The sequence below is a fragment of the Mizuhopecten yessoensis genome, unplaced genomic scaffold, assembly GCF_002113885.1.
Source record: "Mizuhopecten yessoensis strain PY_sf001 unplaced genomic scaffold, ASM211388v2 scaffold8541, whole genome shotgun sequence".
In the NCBI taxonomy this organism is placed as follows: Eukaryota; Metazoa; Mollusca; class Bivalvia; order Pectinida; family Pectinidae; genus Mizuhopecten; species Mizuhopecten yessoensis.
In genome coordinates, this window is record NW_018407599.1 from 62,322 (window position 1) to 85,087 (window position 22,766).

Sequence of the window (22,766 nt, forward strand, 5' to 3'; positions counted from 1 at the left end):
TATATAATGTCAGTATCCCTCAGTCCTAGCGCTGGACAAACTATATAATGTCAGTATCCCTCAGTCCTTGCGTTGGACAAACTATATAATGTCATTTTTCCTCAGTCCTAGCGCTGGACAAACTATATAATGTCAGTATCACTCAGTCCTAGCGCTGGACAAACTATATGATGTCAGTATCCCTCAGTCCTAGCGCTTGACAAACTATATAATGTCAGTATCCCTCAGTCCTAGCGCTGGACAAACTATATAATGTCAGTATCCATCAGTCCTAGCGCTGGGCAAACTATATGATGTCAGTATCCCTCAGTCCTAGCGCTGGACAAACTATATAACGTCAGTATCCCTCAGTCCTAGCGCTGGACAAAGTATATAATGTCAGTATCCCTCAGTCCTAGCACTGGACAAACTATATAATGTCAGTATCTCTCAGTCCTAGCGCTGGACAAAGTATATAATGTCAGTATCCCTCAGTCCTAGCGTTGGACAAACTATATAATGTCAGTTTTCCTCAGTCCTAGCGCTGGACAAACTATATAATATCAGTATCCCTCAGTCCTAGCGCTGGACAAACTATATAATGTCAGAATCCCTCAGTCCTAGCGCTGGACAATCTATATAATGTCAGTATCCCTCAGTCTTAGCGTTGGACAAAATATATAATGTCAGTATCCCTCAGTCTTAGCGCTGGACAAACTATATAATGTCAGTATCACTCAGTCCTAGCGCTGGACAAACTATATTATGTCAGTATCCCTCAGTCCTAGCGTTGGACAAAACATATAATGTCAGTAACCCTCAGTCCTAGCGCTGGCCAAACTATATAATGTCAGTATCCCTCCCTCAGTCCTAGCGCTGGACAAAGTATATAATGTCAGTATCCCTCAGTCCGAGCGCTGGACAAACTATATAATGTCAGAATCCCTCAGTCCTAGCGCTGGACAAAATATATAATGTCAGTATCCCTCAGTCCTAGCGCTGGACAAACTATATATTGTCAGTATCCCTCAGTCCTAGCGCTGGACAAAATGGATCATGCTAGTATTCCTCTACCCTACAGTAGCATTGGACATTGCATATACACACTTTTTATTAACTTTTTGAACATTTTCAACGATGTATACTTTCATTTTAACTGTTTCAGTTATTTTTATAGACCACTTGGTTCAAAGAAATTATAATTGATTTCAACTGATAACTAATGTCTACCTGAAACACGTCTCAGGGACAATATTTCGTTCTGGTCAAATCTGAACCATATTAATATTGTTCGATGTTTTTATTTCATTACCTTATAAATATTATCTTCCTGCTGACCTTAAGCTAGTGGTATAAATACCTGCACATGTAACTTGAATAGGAATATCTATCATTGATGTATAAGCTTTAAGCTATCTGCCATGTTACAATGGTACAGATTTATGTAATATTTCATAATTAATGACACTTGCTACACCCAGCAACGTGGACACCTATCATACGTAAGTATAAAATTGAAGTATGAATAGCTGGAAAATACATTCGGCCGAGTCAGGTCTCCGACTAGAAAGGTTTCACTCGGACTACCGGTGTACTGCTCTAGGAAATGTATATGTACCATCTGTATTACAATTTGTTTTATTGTAATTATCTGTGGAATTCCTGAATACAAAATAATCCATTTGAACAACAACAACAAGCATCTCTGTGTCATCATTCCGACTCCGAGAACCCAGACGATTATTACAAAAAAAACAAAATCAAAACAATCGTCGTTATACTACCACTGGACATAACATATTATGTCAGTATCCCTCGGCCCTATCACTGGACATTGTATCTAGTCTCAGTGCTCCTCGGCCTTACCACTGGATATCATACATATAATATAGCTAGTTTCAGTAAGTACCCCACAGCCCTACCATTTGACAATATATCTAATATCAGTACTCCTGGGCTCTACTATTGGATACTCAGTACCCCCTCGGCCCCACCACTGGACATTGTACTTAATCTAAGTATACCTTGGCCCTACCGTTGGACATTGCATGTAGTTTTAGGAATCCCTCGTCCTTACCATTGAATACTGTTTCTAGTGTGTGTATTCGTCAGCCCTTCAACAGGACGTCATATTGGGTTTGATTATCTGCCCCTACACCTGACATTGTATCGAGCCTAAGATGATACTGGACTTAATGATTCACTGAGATGTCAGTTTTTGCCTTATGATGCAGGTCTAATCCATTCCCTGCATTGCACGTGCAGTTAACCCAATCCATCAGTTCAGGGTCGATGTCTATAGGGAGTAAAGCTTGGTGATTTCAATAGTAAGAGAATAATTCAACCCTGCTGAAATATGCATGACAACGAACAACACATTTCAGATAGAAAGACAATTTCGTGACTTTACAATATAAATTGAAATAGAATGTCTTTCCAAGCGCACATCCAATCAGCGTTTATACTCTACACGACAAAAATGGAAGGCTTTATCTTGTCTGTGGGATTTAAACAACACAAAGGGCAGTTATCTGTTAGCCGCCGTGCAATTGAACATTTACTACAAAATCCTAATATCATTTGATAATTTATCTTATCCTCATTTTCATGCACGTGTATAGACACGAATAGACACGTGGACATATTGGACACGAATAGACACGTGGCCATTTTGAACACGAATAGACACGTGGACATATTGGACATGGATAGAGACGTGGACATATTGGACAAGGATAGACATGTGGACATATTGGACACAGATAGACAGGTGGACATATTGAGCACGTATAGACACGTGGACATATTGGACAGAGAGAGACACGTGGACATATTGGACATGGATAGACACGTTGACATATTGGACATGGATAGACACGTGGACATATTGGACATGGATAGACACATGGACATATTGGACACGGATAGACGCGTGAACTTATTGGACACAGATAGACATGTGGACATATTGGACACAGAGAGACACTAGGACATATTGGACATGGATAGACACGTGGACATATTGGACACGGATAGACACGTGGACATATTAGACATGGATAGACCCATGGACATATTGGACACGGATAGACACGTGGACATATTGGCCACGGATAGACACGTGAACTTATTGGACACAGATAGACACGTGGACATATTGGACACAGAGAGACACTAGGACATATTGGACATGGATAGACACTAGGACATATTGGACACGGATAGACACGTGGACATATTGGACACGAATAGACAATAGGACATATTGGACATGGATAAAGACGTGGACATATTGGACACGGATAGACACGTGGACATATTGGACACGAATAGACAATAGGACATATTGGACATGGATAAAGACGTGGACATATTGGACACGGATAGACACGTGGACATATTGGACACGGAAAGACACTAGGACATATTGGACACGGATAGACACTAGGACATATTGGACACGGATAGACAAGTGGACATATTGGACACAGAGAGACACTAGGACATATTGGCCATGGATAGTTACGTGGACATATTGGACACGGATAGACACGTGGACATATTGGACACGGTAAACACGTGGACCTATTTGACACGGATAGACACGTGGACATATTGGACACAGAGAGACACTAGGACATATTGGACACGAATAGACACGTGGACATATTGGACACGGATAGACACGTGGACATATTGGACACGGATAGTCATGTGGACATATTGTACACGGATAGTCACCTTGACATATTGGACACAGAGAGACACGTGGACATATTGGACACGGATAGACACGTGGACATATTGTACACGGATAGACACTAGGACATATTGGACATGGATAGGGACATATTGGACACGAATAGACACGTGGACATATTGGACACGGATAGACCCTAGGACATATTGGACACGGATAGACAAGGGGACATATTGGACACAGAGAGACACTAGGACATATTTGACATGGATAGACACATGGACATATTGGACACGGATAGACACGTGAACATATTGGCCATGGATAGACACGTGGACATATTGGACACGGCTAGACACGTGAACATATTGGACATGGATAGACACGTGGACATATTTAACACGGATAGACACGTGGACATATTGGAAACAGATAGACACGTGGACCTATTGGACACGGCTAGACACGTGGACATATTGGACACGGATAGACGCGTGGACATATTGGACACGGATAGACACTAGGACATATTGGACACGGATAGACAAGGGGACATATTGGACACAGAGAGACACTAGGACATATTGGACATGGATAGGGACATATTGGACACGAATAGACACGTGGACATATTGAACACGGATAGACACGTGGACATATTGGACATGGATAGACACGTGGACATATTGAACCCGGATAGACACGTGGACATATTGGACACAGATAGACACTAGGACATATTGGACACGGATAGTCATGTGGACATATTGGACACGGATAGTCACCTTGACATATTGGACACAAAGAGACACGTGGACATATTGGACACGGATAGACCCTAGGACATATTGGACACGGATAGACAAGGGGACATATTGGACACAGAGAGACACTAGGACATATTGGACATGGATAGACACGTGGACATATTGAACACGGATAGACACGTGGACATATTGGACACAGATAGACACGTGGACAGATTGGACATGGATAACACGTGGACATATTAGACACGGATAGACACGTGGACATATTGGACACGAATAGACACTAGGACATATTGGACATGGATAGAGACGTGGACATATTGGACACAGAGAGACACTAGGACATAGTGGACACGAATAGACACGTGGACATATTGGACACGGATAGACACCTGGACATATTGGACACGGATAGACACGTGGACATAATGGACACGGATAGACACGTGAACTTAATGGACACGGATAGACACGTCGACATATTGGACACGGATAGACACATGGACTTATTGGACACGGATAGACACGTGGACATATTGGACACGGATAGTCATGTGGACATATTGTACACGGATAGTCACCTTAACATATTGGACACGGATAGACACGTGGACATAATGGACACGGATAGACACGTGGACTTAATGGACACGGATAGACACGTGAACTTAATGGACACGGATAGACACGTGGACATATTGGACACGGATAGACACATGGACTTATTGGACACGGATAGACACGTGGACATAATGGACACGGATAGACATGTGGACATAATGGACACGGATAGTCCACTGGACATATTGGACACATAGAGACATATGGACTTATTGGACACGGATAGACACCTGGACATATTGGACACATAGCAATGTCATTGAAAATGTTTTCTTCGGCTTACGCTGGCCGAGGTTTATTGTATTTAAATATTACTGTTATATCTTATAATGTTAATATTTTTTTCTAATGCATATTAAGTGTTCCGTGTTTTTTGTCTCGATAAATAAGCGGATTGCTCCAGAAATTTGGCAATCTTATACCTTTGTTACATATAAGTATATAGTACCGATAGGGACATATCTACAGTGGTGAATTCAACTCAGGTCAATTTTGTTTTCAAAGGCTAGAGGACAAATTGACCTGGGTAACCCGTTACGGTATTGGTCCACATTAGCTTTTAATGGATATTTTTATGGTCAACCTCGTTGCATGATGACTTTCCAACAGATATACGTAAGTGTTGAGGTTCAGGAGCCCGGATGTAGCATTCGATAACGTTCAAACAAAACTTGAATATATAGTGATTCAGTAGTTCACGGCTATAATTAAAATACCTTCTAGACATGGATGATGTGTTGGAAACCTCGACATACTTTAATCACGGGTTGGTAATTACCGCGTAGAGGATCAGAGCGGCCTCCCGTGGAAACAGTGGGATTACGGCGACAGACGTGGTCTGATCTAGTTCTGAGTCTAACAGATATTTATAACAAAGGATGACACTCAGCCAACAAAAGATCTAACCAGGAAGTTGTAACCAAGGTATTTTTGTCATAGCCACACGTGGAAGTTGCAATTCGGTAAGGTTGTTCATGTTCCGTTTACCTGTTGTGGGCACTCATAATGCCTATTAATCGCATCTGAAAACAGTTTATGCTTATATTTACATTTTCACGTCTTTCTGTCTTTGAAAATCAAAAAAGACATAAAAAAGATAAGATCACACCAAGTTGTACTGGAATGTTCGACTGGTGGAACAGCCAAAAGCATGTACATATTCCCGTATTGAAGTTTTCGAAAATAGTCCGTGGACACATATCACTAAGACGTTGTAAGTATAGCATTTTGGCAATGAACTCGCACCTTGTTTTTATATTATGTAGGCCATGACCTCACTATGAGTTGTAATTATTGTATATAGGTTATGACCTCAATATGACGTTATAATTAAAATATATAGGCCATGACCTCACTATGACGTTGTAATTACAGCATATAGGTCATGACCTCAATATGACGTTGCAATTATTGTATATAGGCCATGACCTCAATATGACGTTGCAATTATTGTATATAGGCCATGACCTCACTATGACGTTGCAATTATTGTATATAGGCCATGACCTCACTATGACGTTGCAATTATTGTATATAGGCCATGACCTCACTATGACGTTGCAATTATTGTATATAGGCCATGACCTCACTATGACGTTGCAATTATTGTATATAGGCCATGACCTCACTATGACGTTGCAATTATTGTATATAGGCCATGACCTCACTATGACGTTGCAATTATTGTATATAGGCCATGACCTCACTATGACGTTGCAATTATTGTATATAGGCCATGACCTCACTATAACGTTGCAATTACATTATATAGACCATGACCTCACTGTGACGTTGTAATTACATTATATAGGCCATGACCTCAATATGACGTTATAATTACATTATATAGGCCATGACCTCGCTATGACGTTGCAATTATTGTATATAGAACATGACCTCCCTATGACGTTGCAATTACATTATATAGGCCATGGCCTCACTATGACGTTGCAATTACATTATATAGGCTATGACCTCACTGTGCCGTTATAATTACATTATATAGGCCATGACACCACTATGATGTTGTTATTACATTATATAGGCCATGACCTCAATATGACGTTATAATTACATTATATAGCCCATGACCCAGCTATGACGTTGCAATTACATTATATAGGCCATGGCCTCACTATGACGTTGCAATTACATTATATAGGCTATGACCTCACTGTGCCGTTATAATTACATTATATAGGCCATGACCCCGCTATGACGTTGCAATTACATTATATAGGCCATGCCCTCACTGTGCCGTTATAATTACATTATATAGGCCATGACACCACCATGACGTTGTTATTACATTATATAGGCCATGACCTCAATATGACGTTTTAATTACATTATATAGGCCATGACCCAGCTATGACGTTGCAATTATTGTATATAGGCCATGCCCTCACTGTGACGTTATAATTACATTATATAGGCCATGACCCAGCTATGACGTTGTAATTACATTATATAGGCCATGACCTCAATATGACGTTATAATTACATTATATAGGCCATTACCCAGCTATGACGTTGCAATTACATTATATAGGCCATGCCCTCACTGTGCCGTTATAATTACATTATATAGGCCATGACCCCGCTATGACGTTGCAATTACATTATATAGGCCATGCCCTCACTGTGCCGTTATAATTACATTATATAGGCCATGACCCCGCTATGACGTTGCAATTACATTATATAGGCCATGGCCTCACTATGACGTTGCAATTACATTATATAGGCCATGACCTCACTATGACGTTGCAATTATTGTATATAGAACATGACCTCACTATGACGTTGCAATTACATTATATAGGCCATGACCTCAGTGTGCCGTTATAATTACATTATATAGGCCATGACACCACTATGATGTTGTTATTACATTATATAGGCCATGACCTCAATATGACGTTTTAATTACATTATATAGGCCATGACCCAGCTATGACGTTGCAATTATTGTATATAGGCCATGACCTCACTATGACGTTGCAATTACATTATATAGGCCATGACGTCACTGTGACGTTATAATTACATTATATTGGCCATAACCCCACTATGACGTTATAATTACATTATATAGGCCATGACCTCACTATGACGTTGCAATTACATTATATAGGCCATGACCTCACTGTGCCGTTATAATTACATTATATACGCCATGACACCACTATGATGTTGTTATTACATTAAATAGGCCATGACCTCACTACGACGTTATAATTACATTATATAGGCCATGACCCAGCTATGACGTTGTAATTACATTATATAGTCCATGACCTCACTGTGACGTTATAATTACATTATATAGGCCATGACCTCACTGTGACGTTATAATTACATTATATAGGCAATGGCCCCACTATGACGTTATAATTACATTATATAGGTCATGACCTCACTGTGACGTCATAATTACATTAAATAGGCCATGACCCAGCTATGACGTTGTAATTACATTATATAGGCCATTGCCTCACTATGACGTTATAATTACATTATATAGGCCATGACCCAGCTATGACGTTGCAATTACATTATATAGGCCATGACCTCACTGTGACGTTATAATTACATTATATAGGCCATGACCCCACTATGACGTTATAATTACATTATATAGGCCAAGACCCCACTATGACGTTATAATTACATTATATAGGCCATGACCTCACTGTGACGTTATAATTACATTATATATGCCATGACCCAACTATGACGTTGTAATTACATTATATAGGCCATGACCTCACTATGACGTTGCAATTACATTATATAGGACATGACCTCACTGTGACGTTATAATTACATTATATAGGCCATGACCCCACTATGACGTTGCAGTTATTGTATATAGGTCATGACCTCACTGTGACGTTGCAATTATTGTATACAGGTCATGACCGCACTATCATATTGTACCTACTGATGTTTAATTTAATTTAGGCCCTCAAGTATTTCCAATTAGCTTATGATCCGCTGTTCTCCGTGAAATCGATATCTTTGAATAGATCTGCGATTTTCAATATAAATCTATAAACTTTGGTGAGAGTGATATATATGGTATGCTCCGTTAGTAAATGTTCCTCGTCAATAATATGTATTGTTAATAACTAATACTTACCTGTTATTTACCTTTTTAGGATAACGAAACATTTGTTTCCTTTTAGACATTATTTCAAGTAATGCCAGCTTTGATTAAAGAAAAACATGATACGTCGAGTCAAAAGCTTAAAATTAATTCATTTCCCCATTGTTTTGTAAATAAAATATATATCTGAGGATGACGATTGTGGATCATAAGACATGCATAAAGTGCTTCCAGATTCAATGAATATAAGAATTACAGCGCTTTGAATTTTATTCGAGCATCTCATTAAGCTATTGAGTGTACGATCATGTCAGGAGCTCTTCTGTTCCGCCCTCATAAAGCCTTTCTGTTCATACTCTTTGAAACAAACACTTGACACCAATAACCTTTGCAGTATTTTTGCAATCATGTAGAATGGCTGGAAACCTGAATACAGGGAGCATCACCCATATCAGCTGTTAATGAGACGGTACATCATTAAAGGGGTGATGACGTCAACAGCTATTTTCGGTTTGTCATTTAGGATCGGCGTTGGTTTCTTCATTTAAAACTGTATAGGTTTTTAAATTTCTCGGTGTAATCTTCGAGGACGCTCTCAAAGCTTAATCAATCGATGAACAGAAGTTAACTATTTTCTGTGTTATTGAAAAGCAACATTTCTGCTGCTTGTAAAATTGTATTGATCTCCTTCGTTTCCCTTTTTTCATTTTAAAAAGGGAAAAACTACCATAACGTGATTATCCCCGAGAAAGTCAGGAGCATGTTTCGTAGGGTATGTTCTTTTTCAGAACTTATTAATGAAATATATTCTTATGCTAGAAAAACAGTTTCCAATTCATAGGTCCTAGATCTTAAGGGAAAGGGAAAATGTAGAAAATGCCGAAGACAACAAGTTGAATTAAAAAACATACTAGCATCAGTCAATAAGTTCTATAGGATTTTGGTGAAACCTCATCTGGTTTATGGAGAAAGCGTGTGTAACCCTTATCAACAGCAGCAGCAACAGCACATCAGTCTATTGTGAAAAAGTACAACAAAGAGCTACTAGATGACACTCAGGAAGGCACAATATGGCTAACGACGAACGTTTGAGGATGGCAACAACAGAGAGGACACCATGTTAGAAAAAACAAGTCGATAGTTAAAGTGATAGAGATATGGGAGTTACCTCCCCTAGCCTGTGTATAGACTAGAGCAGAAGAGTGATTTTTTATGATCTAGCCGATAAATACATACATTTTACACTAGTAAGAGTAAAGCAGGATACTCTAATATATGCTTATAAGAGCTGACCAAAATTTTGAATTACGGACAGCTGATTCAAAACTGAAATGATCGCAAACCAGAATAGTGAACAGATGACCAAAACCCGGATTTACAGTAGGCCAATTAAAAACCAGAAATGAAATTACGGACAGAATAAAAAACTGGAACTACTGATAGCTTAAAATTGTAGTAACATTATGGAATTACGGATAACAACAAAAAATGTAGCTTCTGGCAGTGGATCAAACAGGAATAACAGATAACAATGACGCAAACTGGGACCGCTGACTGACCACCTTCTGAATTTACGGAAAGTTGATTTATTGTTCCCATACAGGGATATTGACGGTTGATAAAACGGAACTACAAACAACTGTTAAGAAAAGGAACTGCGATAAGTTCTGTACGACTGAAACGGGGGAGTACGTTTTTAACGTCTTTTGGGGTTCATTTTCATCATTGGAAACTGGTTCCGGACCAAAGCTACTGAGGCCAGCTACTGACAGATTACAATGCTACACATGGTGCTACTATTGATTGGAATATCGGCGAGCCTCGTTGTGGAGAGTGGAAGGATTCTACTGGCTATTGGGATGATCTATCCTCCCTCACAGGGACGATATCTAATTCCGTTCTAAATTACTTTTTCATGAGTTTGTCCCCGAGAAGTCCACGAGGTCGTTTCTTTTTGAAATTATATCCAAGTCAGAAGAAAATGTGTCTTGGCTCACCATGCGACACAGAGCACATTTGTTACCATTGACTCAGCAGCACGAGGTTTCCCTGCATCATCCTTTTTTATCACCTATGACATGCATGTTGAATTTATATGCAATATAGATACAACCATGAAAAAAACAATTAATGTGAGTAATATCAAAACTGGGACAGATAATAAAAAGAAGATATAACTTTATTTAAATTTGTTTGAATCTGACAATAACCTGGCAGTAAGCAAATGACATTCTAAAGATAATCATTTGTTTCTATTGTGTGAATTAAAAATATCTTATTAAAATCTCCACTCGTTAAAGTGGTTGAGAGGAGCAACATATTACGTTTTCTGCATTGCCGATTACTTTGCGAAACGAACGAACTTCCTCGTCCTCTATAGGTGACGCTGGTATTCGTGATGACATATATAGATATATAGATCAACAACAAACGCAAGTCCTCGCCCCAACACCATGTTTACACGTCTATAACACAATTTACAATTCAGTAAAACTCGGTTAAGATATACCGTTGTGATTGACCAGAGTCCTTGATCATTGTAACTACTCTTTAAACATTAATTGTATATCTAATAGGTTGTAAAACTTATGGAAATCAATTGAATTTATTTTCTTTTAAAGCGCCTGGCGTACATACTAAGTTTGCATGTTGTCACACAATGTACTCTCTGGTATGTACAAGTTGTATACAGGACCATTTAGCCAGTAAATGTTTACATGGAGATTATGTGTGACGTTGAGATGACTAGAACGATGTGCACTCTGTCATATTCCCAATTAACACCAGTAAATTGTATGTAAACAAAATTTAAAATACGTACGATTTGGTTATAATAAAGTTGCCGTCGATTAGACTACGCTATTTAAGCATTGAATGTTTTAGCAAGTGTTATTATGGTCCTATAACACACGTTGCTATTGATGACAACCTTAATAAGTTAGGGATTTAGGTAAGCTTTTCAGTAAGACAGTAGAGGTAAACGGATGGGGTAACTGCCTCACCCCCCACCGGTCCCTCCCTAAAAAAAACTCAAAACGTACGACGACGTTTCAGGTGGTGATTTAAATGTCCGGGTAAGAGAATTATCAAATGTCTAGTTTATTTTTCTGGAACCCTTGAGGTCACCGGGTGCTTTCTCTGCCATTTTGAAAACCGCGTCAAATAAGAAAGCGCGCTAAACATTTCCCGAACTATTTGAAGACCCTAGTCAGAGATAAGGGGACTATTAAATGCCGTTAGTCATGGTCCCAACTCCTGGGTTGTATTCAATCGCTCATGAATCAAACTTACAAACAAACCTGTAAGAAATACTCATTTCAAATTAACCACATACAAAAACAACATCATTCTCCCATACTTACAAACAAACCTGTAAGAAACACCCATTTCAAATTAACCACATACCATGGAAATCAATTGAATTTATTTTCTTTTAAAGCGCCTGGCGTACATACTAAGTTTGCATGTTGTCACACAATGTACTCTCTGGTATGTACAAGTTGTATACAGGACCATTTAGCCAGTAAATGTTTACATGGAGATTATGTGTGACGTTGAGATGACTAGAACGATGTGCACTCTATCATATTCCCAATTAACACCAGTAAATTGTATGTAAACAAAATTTAAAATACGTACGATTTGGTTATAATAAAGTTGCCGTCGATTAGACTACGCTATTTAAGCATTGAATGTTTTAGCAAGTGTTATTATGGTCCTATAACACACGTTGCTATTGATGACAACCTTAATAAGTTAGGGATTTAGGTAAGCTTTTCAGTAAGACAGTAGAGGTAAACGGATGGGGTAACTGCCTCACCCCCCACCGGTCCCTCCCTAAAAAAAACTCAAAACGTACGACGACGTTTCAGGTGGTGATTAAATGGCCGGGCAACATCATTCTCCCATACTTACAAACCTACCCGTAAGAAACTCTCATTTCAAATTAACCACCTCAAAACAACATCAATCTCCCATACACATAAACCTATCCGTAAGAAATAATCATTTCATAGTAACCACCTAAAAACAACATCATTCTCCCATACTTACACACAAACCTATCCGTAAGAAACAATCATTTCATAGTAACCACCTAAAAACAACATCATTCTCCCTTACACACAAACCTATCCGTAAGAAATAATCATTTCATAGTAACCACCTAAACACAACATCATTCTCCCTTACTTACACACAAACCTACCCGTAAGAAACAATCATTTCAAAGTAACCACCTACACACAAACCTATCCGTAAGAAATAATCATTTCATAGTAACCACCTAAAAACAACATCATTCTCCCTTACTAACACACAAACCTACCCGTAAGAAATAATCATTTCATAGTAACCACCTAAAAACAACATCATTCTCCCATACTTACACACAAACCTACCCGTTAGAAACACTCATTTCAAAGTAACCACATATAAACAACATTATTCTCCTGTACACACAAACCTATCCGTAAGAAACAATCATATAAATGTAACCACATACAAATACACAAATCTTCCATACCTATACACAAACCTATCCGTAAGAAACATTCGTTTCAAAGTAACCACCTAAAAGTATCATCATTCTCCTATACTTACAAACCTATCCGTAAGAACTAATCATTCCTGATTAGACTAAAAACAACATGATTTTTCCCATACTTACACATACGTTCTCCACATACGTGGTATAAATTATTAAAAAACTACCAGATATTTAATCTCACAGTAAACAAGAATATTTTAAACAAACTATAACTAAACTGTAATAGAATACTAAACATTCCAAATCGGTAAAATCAAGTAACTCACACGCACAAAACCTTCAGTCTATCCCATAGGGAAAGGGCAGTCTGTGCACCCTCCTGGAGCGACGTCGTGAGTCACAATAATAATTGTAATTCTCAAACTGTTCACTAACATCTCACACTGCTGCTTTAATAGATAGAAGGGATCACGTGTAGAGAGCACATGGCAATGTTTACATTCATAAATCCCCGAAGACATTATGATACACAGATAGGATTCGTTCATAGTGCGCATGTCAGAAACATTTCATAATTAGAGAGTGACGAAAAATAAATAGATATGATTTGTTCATAATGCGCCTTGCGATGGTTACAGTCTCCATAGACATTATGAAACACAGTCTTTAACTTATTAACCGTATTAAAAGTTGATAGTCGAAATAGAAGTTTGTTCATTTCATTCAAAGTAATATAGATGTCGTGGTGGACGATGAAAAAAGACCACGTGTATAGAGCACGTGTTAACATTCGTAAGAGAGAAACATGATTAATGGTACATTTGAATGATTAAATATGTTAATCGTTAGTTATAGATCTTTATAATTATCTATATGAACTTTAAATATGTTATAAACAGAGCTCTTCTATCTGAATCGTTGAACATTTAAGTTAATTGTTTCTTGTAACTTGTTAATGTATATAATTATATGCATATGTCATATGTCATCTTTGTATATTTTGGAAAGAAAAACACACTTAATACTGCCTTTTTGGATGAATAACATTATCGATGGCATTTGTGACTGGTGTAACGTAACTTGTAAGACTGCCTACCTTACGAACTGGTACCGGCTTGAATATGCTAGGTTAGAAGAGATGTTAATACGTATGTTAGCTTAATCTTTTCATTCATATAAAATGGATCAACATTTGCTTCAACTAAACTTACAACAACATTTTGATTCGTTAAAAACATTTTGTGAGGAACATGGTTAATAGTAAGTTTGTTTGGTCATTTGATTATGTTAAAATATATTAATCATTTAGTATAGATCTTTATAACTGCCTGTATGAACTTTGAACATGGTATAAACAAAGCTCTTCTATCAGAACCGTTGAAAACGTAGTTCCTGTTTGCTTGAGTTTGTATTCATATGTGTGAAAATGGGTACAATGCTATATTCGATGTTTCTTATTTGTTTTAGTGAATGCCCATTTCATCACCATGGTCATAACATCACCATTAACTGCACAGATACGTTGGCAAGTTAATAGAATTTTTGACGAACTGGAGAAAGTGTATTACTTTGAATAAAATGATAAAACGATACACAATTTATTTTGACTTATTTTGTTGTTATGTTCCAACATAAATTAAGACAGAATGTCGGCTTCAAGTAGGTGAATCGATAAAGTTGGTAGACTTTATACCGACAACGTGCGTCCGCCATGCTATTTGCGATTAGAGATGCCTTCGGGGACTAAACTGTAATTATTTCAAACACGCGGCCCTTTAGCATCGTCCACACTGACGGATCGGTCATCTTTATTATTTTATCAAAATGTTGTTTTCATAACAACCACTTACCTATACATTCAACAACACTTTGCACATACTTGTACAATTATACCCTATCGTCAAATACAGCTTTTTATACATTACATACCAAATCAACCCACTTTTTCACTCAAAAAATTATGCGAGGACCAGGATGCTTGCGCTTATAAAAATGAATTCAGTACAAATGTCGCTTTAGTATTTGAACAATGTGTTAGCAGGAAAAAAGTATTTCAGTATTAGCCTATAAATAAATGTTTGCTTTTGTCTATTATATTTTAACATGAACAACAATAATTATCATAATACATTGTCACAGTTTCTTAGTTAAATGAATTTTCCTTGACGCTTATAAATAGTGATAAAATTTCATTATCCTTCCATGCTTAGTTAGAAAGTGCATACAGACCAACAGCTTTATTTATACACCTACAATTTGAGCATACATGTCCAATACAATGTACATCCACATGTAAGGTTTCTATGCACGATTACGATTGTATATCAATATATGTTGTACACACCAACCACCCACACAGGTTTATCGAAGCGATTGTTGCAAAACATTTTATTTAAAACTTTTATTAATTTTTCTTTTATCAGAAAGAAAAGAATTACTGACGTCAATATTCATGCCCAAAAAAAAAGGTTTAAAAACTTAAATAATAGCTTACCTACTTGTCTTAGTAAAACAATACAAATATATGAAACTGCGTATTGATTTTTTGCAGAATATTGTTTTTGCCATTTTTTGTCAACATTCCGTCATTAAATTGATCCTAGTATCATCATCTTAATTAGTTCCTATTTTAAAACAAATCGATCTATTTTATCTATATATGTATTTGCTAATGATTACTTATGCTACTGGAACTAGGAGTGAAATGTACTGATACCTAATATATTACGTTAATACAGAGAAGGTCTCTGGTTATGATATAAACGAAACCAAAACAAAAGACCTTTATATATATTATTCTCATTGTAATGGCTTACCTGAAGCAGAAACGTATATACTACTTACGGTTTTATATGTCTCTGCCTGAAGACACGTAATACAATATTCAATATTAATTCGGATAATTCATATATTTAACAACTGTATCGCGCTTTACCTTTTAGATAAGAAGTTTCATAGGTTCTAAATTTTAGTAATCACAGGTTCGTTAGACGAGAGCAACTGTTTAGACTATACACCAAAGTCGTATATATTGTCATATACGTATCTGGTTAAGAATAGCGCTCTATTTTTTTCTCATCTTATTTTATACAGTTTTGATAACTGACATACGGATGGACATTATCTTTCTGAAATGACTAATTTCGCTTTAAACACATAAGTGTACATAACTTAAATGGTAATTTTTCTAATGAAAGCCTTTGTGGAGATCATTGTCATTATCACTCGAAGTGTCAACAACCCGGGAGTTTACATTGCTGTTTAGGGAAGTTAACTGGAGTACCTCGGATACCAAATTTGTAACTCATTAGTGTATTCATGCAAAAGATACATTGTTGAAATGTAAATATACATTGTTGAAATTCATACATTCCGATGACGTCACGTTGTTGACTGACAGGACGGCTGGATTTTGTGTTCATGTACATACGTTTACTTTGATGACATAAAAGGACGCGTTTTATGTAAAGAAAAAGGCTATTAATATAAGGATTAACTTTCTATTCAGTTTAGGTTATCGGGTGATAACTACAATGTAACCCGGGTTAATTAATTTATCTTTATCGGCTTCGCCGATTATTTATCACCCGATAACCTAAACTAAATAGAAAGTTAAACCTTAAATGTTATAACATGAAACATTAACTCAGAAGGGATATTCTTACGACAGTACAGGAAAGATAAAGTTCCATTTTATTACAATTATATAAGTAATGATTAAAAAAACCCAAATATGAATAAAATACATTTATGTTAAATACAATAGAAATTAAAAGCTTAGAGGACAGGTGATCGGGAATCCCCTTACTAAGAGGATTATATAAATCACAAAACTATTAACAACACTAAAAACGAGTGAAAGGTATATGAAGCAATGTAGGAACGTAAACTGTCTTAACATATATATATATACAGTGGTTCGTTTATGAACATTTACACAATCGGTTCATCATTTGCACGAATTGATCAATAAATACTGGACAATTAGCACCTCGGACCGAACAGAGCCGGGGGATATAGTTTACGTAATATAAGTTGTATACGACATCGGGACGTGCTTATCGTTCGTTATTAAATATCGATAATATTGAGAGTTCATAATGTGTCTTTGATTATTATATGAGTGATCAGAGACGTATATACTAGCTGTATGTGTCTCTGGAGTGATGTATCAAAGCACCAGTTCAGCAATACGGTAAAAGTTATGCATCATTCTCAAATGGTCGTTCATTTCGATCCTAACCCTGACCGTAGTACAAAATAAGCCTTATTTATTTCCGTGGTCTTTATTTATTTTATTCGAAGTAAATATAAGTGTACTATCGACCTGTGTTATTATATCGTTTGGATTACGAAATTAGAGCCGCCGTGTTTGCAGAGCTATACTGACAACACGGCCAGCAAGGCAGGGACTATAGACTGCTTCACCTGTACGGGCTTCGCCGGAGCGCGGCTACATCAAAAGGAATACCGCTGCGCGAGTGAGCGGGACAACGACTTAATTTTCGGGCGCCAATGGCCAGTTTTCGGAACAAAGGCACAATCTTAATGAGGTGTTATGTTCCTGAAAATTGGTTGTTGTTCCTGAAAACTAGTATATGGTTTTTAAATTTAAATGGTGCTCCGCTAATTTAGAGAGTGTTTCCGTAATTTGGGCCATGCAGATATGATTTAGATGATACATCACTAAGTTAGTCCATGCATATATTATTAAGATGCTACGTCATTAAGTTCGGTCATAAATTTATGATTTAGACTGTGTTCTGTAAAATTCAATGCTAGTTGAAGTAAACTGGTAAAATTAGAAAGATTAAGTCGTAGAATTGATTTTTTTGCCGTTTAGTGTTTCTCAGTGGTTGCTGTGCATCATAATTAATGCAGACTGTAACCATCGTCATGCGCACTATGAACGCAACCTGTCTGCAAACCACCACGTGTGCTCTATACACGTGGTCCTTTTTCATCGTCCACCATGACATCTATATTACTTTGAATGAAATGAACAAACTTCTTGTTCGACTATCAACTTTCAATACGTTTAATAAGTTAAAGACTGTGTTTCATAATGTCTATGGAGACTGTAACCATCGCAATGCGCATTATGAACGAACATATATTTGGATCTTTCGTCAGCATCTAAATATAAAATGTTTCTTACATTCACACTATGAACGAATCCTATCTATAAATCGTACACGTGGTCCTTTTTCACAATTATTATTGTGACTCACGACGTCGCTCCAGTTGGGTGCTCAGACCGCCCTTTCCCTATGGGATAGACTGAAGGTTTTGTGCGTGTGAGTTACTTGATATGACCGATTTGGTATGTTTAGTATTCTATTACAGTTTTGTTAGTTTGTTTAAAATATTTTTGTTTACTTTGAGATTAAATACCTGGTGTTTTTTTAATAATGTATACCACGTATGTGGAGAACGTATGTGTAAGTATGGGAAAATGATGTTGTTTTTAGTCTAATCAGGAATGATTGTTTCTTACAGACAGGTTTGTAAGTATAGGAGAATGATGATATTTTTAGGTGGTTACTTTGAAACGAATGTTTCTTACGGATGGGTTTGTGTGTAAGTATTGAAGATTGTGTGTATATGTATGTGGTTACTTTTAAATGATTGTTTCTTACGGATAAGTTTGTGTGTAAGTATGGGAGAATGTGTGAATTTGTAAGTGGTTTCTTTTAAATGATTGTTTCTTACGGAAAGGGTTGTGTGTAAGTAGGGGAGAATGATGTTGTTTTTGTATGTGGTTAATTTGAAATGAGTATTTCTTACGGATAGGTTTGTAGATTCATGAGCAATTGAATTTGCATACGACCTAGGAGTTGGGACCATGACTAGCGACATTTAATAATCCTCTTATCTCTGACTAGGGTCTTCAAATAGTTCGGGAGTGATTAGCGCGCTTTCTTATTTGGCGCGGTTTTCAAAACGGCAGGGAAAGCACCCGTTGACCTCACGGGTACCAGAGAAATAAACTAGACATTTAATCATCCTCTTACCCGGACATTTAATTCACCACCTGAATGGAAGGATGCATAGCAAATGTAAATATAGGCGAATTTACACTTAGTTCTTGTAAAATCAGACGAAATAGCTTTCCAATCTACGAGTCGATTCGTTTAAGCTTTGTTTAATACCTTGTCATTGATGCGTGAGAGTCTGTGAGTCTGTGAGCAACTTCAAGCTCATCTCTATTCAGATCTGGTGCAGTGCTAGTTCTTACATTGTTCATCAACATGAGCAACCTGTTCAAGCTGCAGATAAAAGAAGACATTGATTCGAGATAAGGGGAAACCTGTATACAATCTAAACTAACAAACACCAAGAAATACAGAGTTTTAGAGACGTGTTTTACACGTGTAATCATACAGTAACTGTGTACTATCTAACAGTAGGCTCTTAGACACTTGTCCTATACAAACGCCTACGCAGACACCCTTTTCTATGTAAGTTTAATGCGGTATCTGTCTTTTGCATGATAATTTACTCAAATTTACGCATATTTGGAAGGATCATCGATCACAAACCATGAAGTCGATCATTCTGTATTAAATATGCATGTGTCATCTTGTTAATGTACCATCTATCCTCAAAATATTTAACCAATTATTTCCGTACCAAACCGTCAATACGCTAGCATGTTCAATCATTGGCTTCCATACACCGTCTAAAACGTTTGACATTTCGTTCGATTGTCCGTGTTCCGTGTAGTGTTGGACACTTGCTGATGGATGTAGAATGGGGGTAACGTAATGCACGGCTAACCCGTCAGATAAAGAGTGATGACGACGCTGGAACCTGCATTAAAAAGTCCACAGGCACTGTCTAAGTAACCGGTCCGTATTGATTCGGAAACATCCGGATGAAAGATGGCGTTAGGTTTAGGATCATCGACTCTCATGATTTTCTTGCAAACAGATGGTATATATATATCCACAGGTCCGTTAAATGACCACTAATAGAACTCTCTAAAAAACCAGTGTTGCAAAATCGGCACAAAAAAAAATACTGAACAATGGAAAATACAGAACAATCCAATTTTGTATACCGGTGCAAAGAAAATTACAAATTAATCAAATTTAATTTACCCGGAGATACGTTATAACGTTAATACACAAGATCATATGTCACATACTCGGAAGATTTCAGAATGAAATAAAATAAATACCCTGATGAAGGTAAATATAAACAATCAAATATTGTATACACGACGCGATGTAAATACAAAGTGATCGATTATATATCCGGAACAAGGAAAACGTATAAAAGCTATCTAATTTACCGTAGGTGGACTATGTTTTACTTATTTCTCTCCTTTTTTAATAAACACAGATAAGTATATATTGTTCTATAGGTTATCATATGGGCAGCATAATCATATTGACTCACAATGTCAATGTATAAAAATACACTCGTAGTATTTTTTACGACGGGCTAACATTCAGTGAAAATCTGGTTTTTATATTATTCAGGAACTTACAGTTGTAAGTTAAGGATTTCATTTTGCTACTGGTTTTTCAATGCATCCAACAGTAAATTGTTCTTACAAAAAGGGGAGAATTTAAAAAATCATCATTAAAAACATTCTTAGGTAGGTATGGTTTAAATCAACAACGGCCGAAAAATCAAAAGGTAATTCTGGTACGAAATGGAAACCGGATGTGATAGCGATTCAAGGAATTCCCCATAATATTATAGTTTACTATTTGTTAACATTGTTTGTTTACTGTTTGTTAACAGTGTTTGTTTAATGTTTGTTAACAGTGTTAGTTTCCTATTTGTTAACAGTGTTTGTTTACTGTTTGTTAACAGTGTTTGCTAAATGTTTGTTAACAGTGTTTGTTACCTGTTTGTTAACAGTGTTTTTTAACTGTTTGTTAACTGTGTTTGTTAACAGTGTTAGTTTCCTATTTGTCAACAGTGTTTGTTTACTGTTCGTTAACAGTGTTTGTTTATTGTTTGTTATCAGTGTTTGTTAACAGTGTTAGTTTACTGTTTGTTAACAGGGTTTGTTAACAGTGTTTGTTATCTGTTTGTTAACTGTGTTTGTTAACAGTTTTTGTTAACAGTGTTTGTTACCTGTTTGTTAACAGTGTTTCTTAACTGTTTGTTAACTGTGTTGTTTGTAAACAGTGTTTGTTTACAGTGTTTGTTAACTGTTTGTTAAGAGTGTTTGTTTACTGTTTGTGAACAGTGTTTGTTAACAGTTTTTGTTTACTGTTTGTTAACACTGTTTGCTAACTGTTTGTTAACAGTAGTGTTTGTTTAATGTTTGTTAACAGTGATAGTTTCCTATTTGTTAACAGTGTTTGTGTACTGTTTGTTAACAGTGTCTGTTTACTGTTTGTTAACAGTGTCTGTTTACTGTTTGTTAACACTGTTTGCTAACTGTTTGTTAACAGAGTGTTTGATCAGTGTTTGTTAACAGTGTGTGTTTACTGTTTGTTAACATTGTTTGTTAACAGTGTTTGCTAACAGTGTTTGTTTACTGATTGTTAACAGTGTTTGTTTTCTGTTTGTTAACAGTGTTTGCTTACTGTGTGTTAACAGTGTTTGGTAACATTGTTTGCTAACTGTTTGTTAACAGAGTGTTTGATCAGTGTTTGTTAACAGTGTTAGTTTCCTATTTGTCAACAGTGTTTGTTTACTGTATGTTAACAGTGTTTGTTTACTTTTTGTTAACAGTGTTTGTTTACTGTTTGTTAACAGTGTTTGTTTACTGTTTGTTAACAGGGTTTGTTTACTGTTTGTTGACAGTGTTTGTTTACTGTTTGTTAACAGTGTTTGCTAACTGTTTGTTAACAGTGTTTGGTAACAGTGTTTGCTAACTGTTTGTTAACAGTGTTTGTTAACAGTGTTTGTTTACTGTTTGTTAACAGTGTTTGTTTATTGTTTGTTAACAGTGTTTGTTTACTGTTTGTTAACAGTGTTTGTTAACAGTGTTTGTTTACTGTTTGTTAACAGTGTTTGTTTACTTTTTGTTAACAGTGTTTGTTTACTGTTTGTTAACAGTGTTTGTTAACAGTGTTTGTTAACTGTTTGTTAACAGTGTTTGTTAACTGTTTGTTAACAGTGTTTGTT

At 36.7% G+C, this 22,766-nt stretch overlaps 1 protein-coding gene across 1 annotated transcript in view; it reads left to right on the forward strand.

The window, feature by feature from the left end:
- The window catches only part of LOC110456175, a 75,380-nt gene that overhangs the window by 49,568 nt on the left and 3,046 nt on the right, over window positions 1-22,766 (forward strand). The window contains exon 2 of the mRNA XM_021506746.1: window positions 15,138-15,231. Coding sequence (XP_021362421.1) covers window positions 15,138-15,231 — 94 coding nt within the window. The remainder of the gene's footprint in view (window positions 1-15,137; window positions 15,232-22,766) is intronic.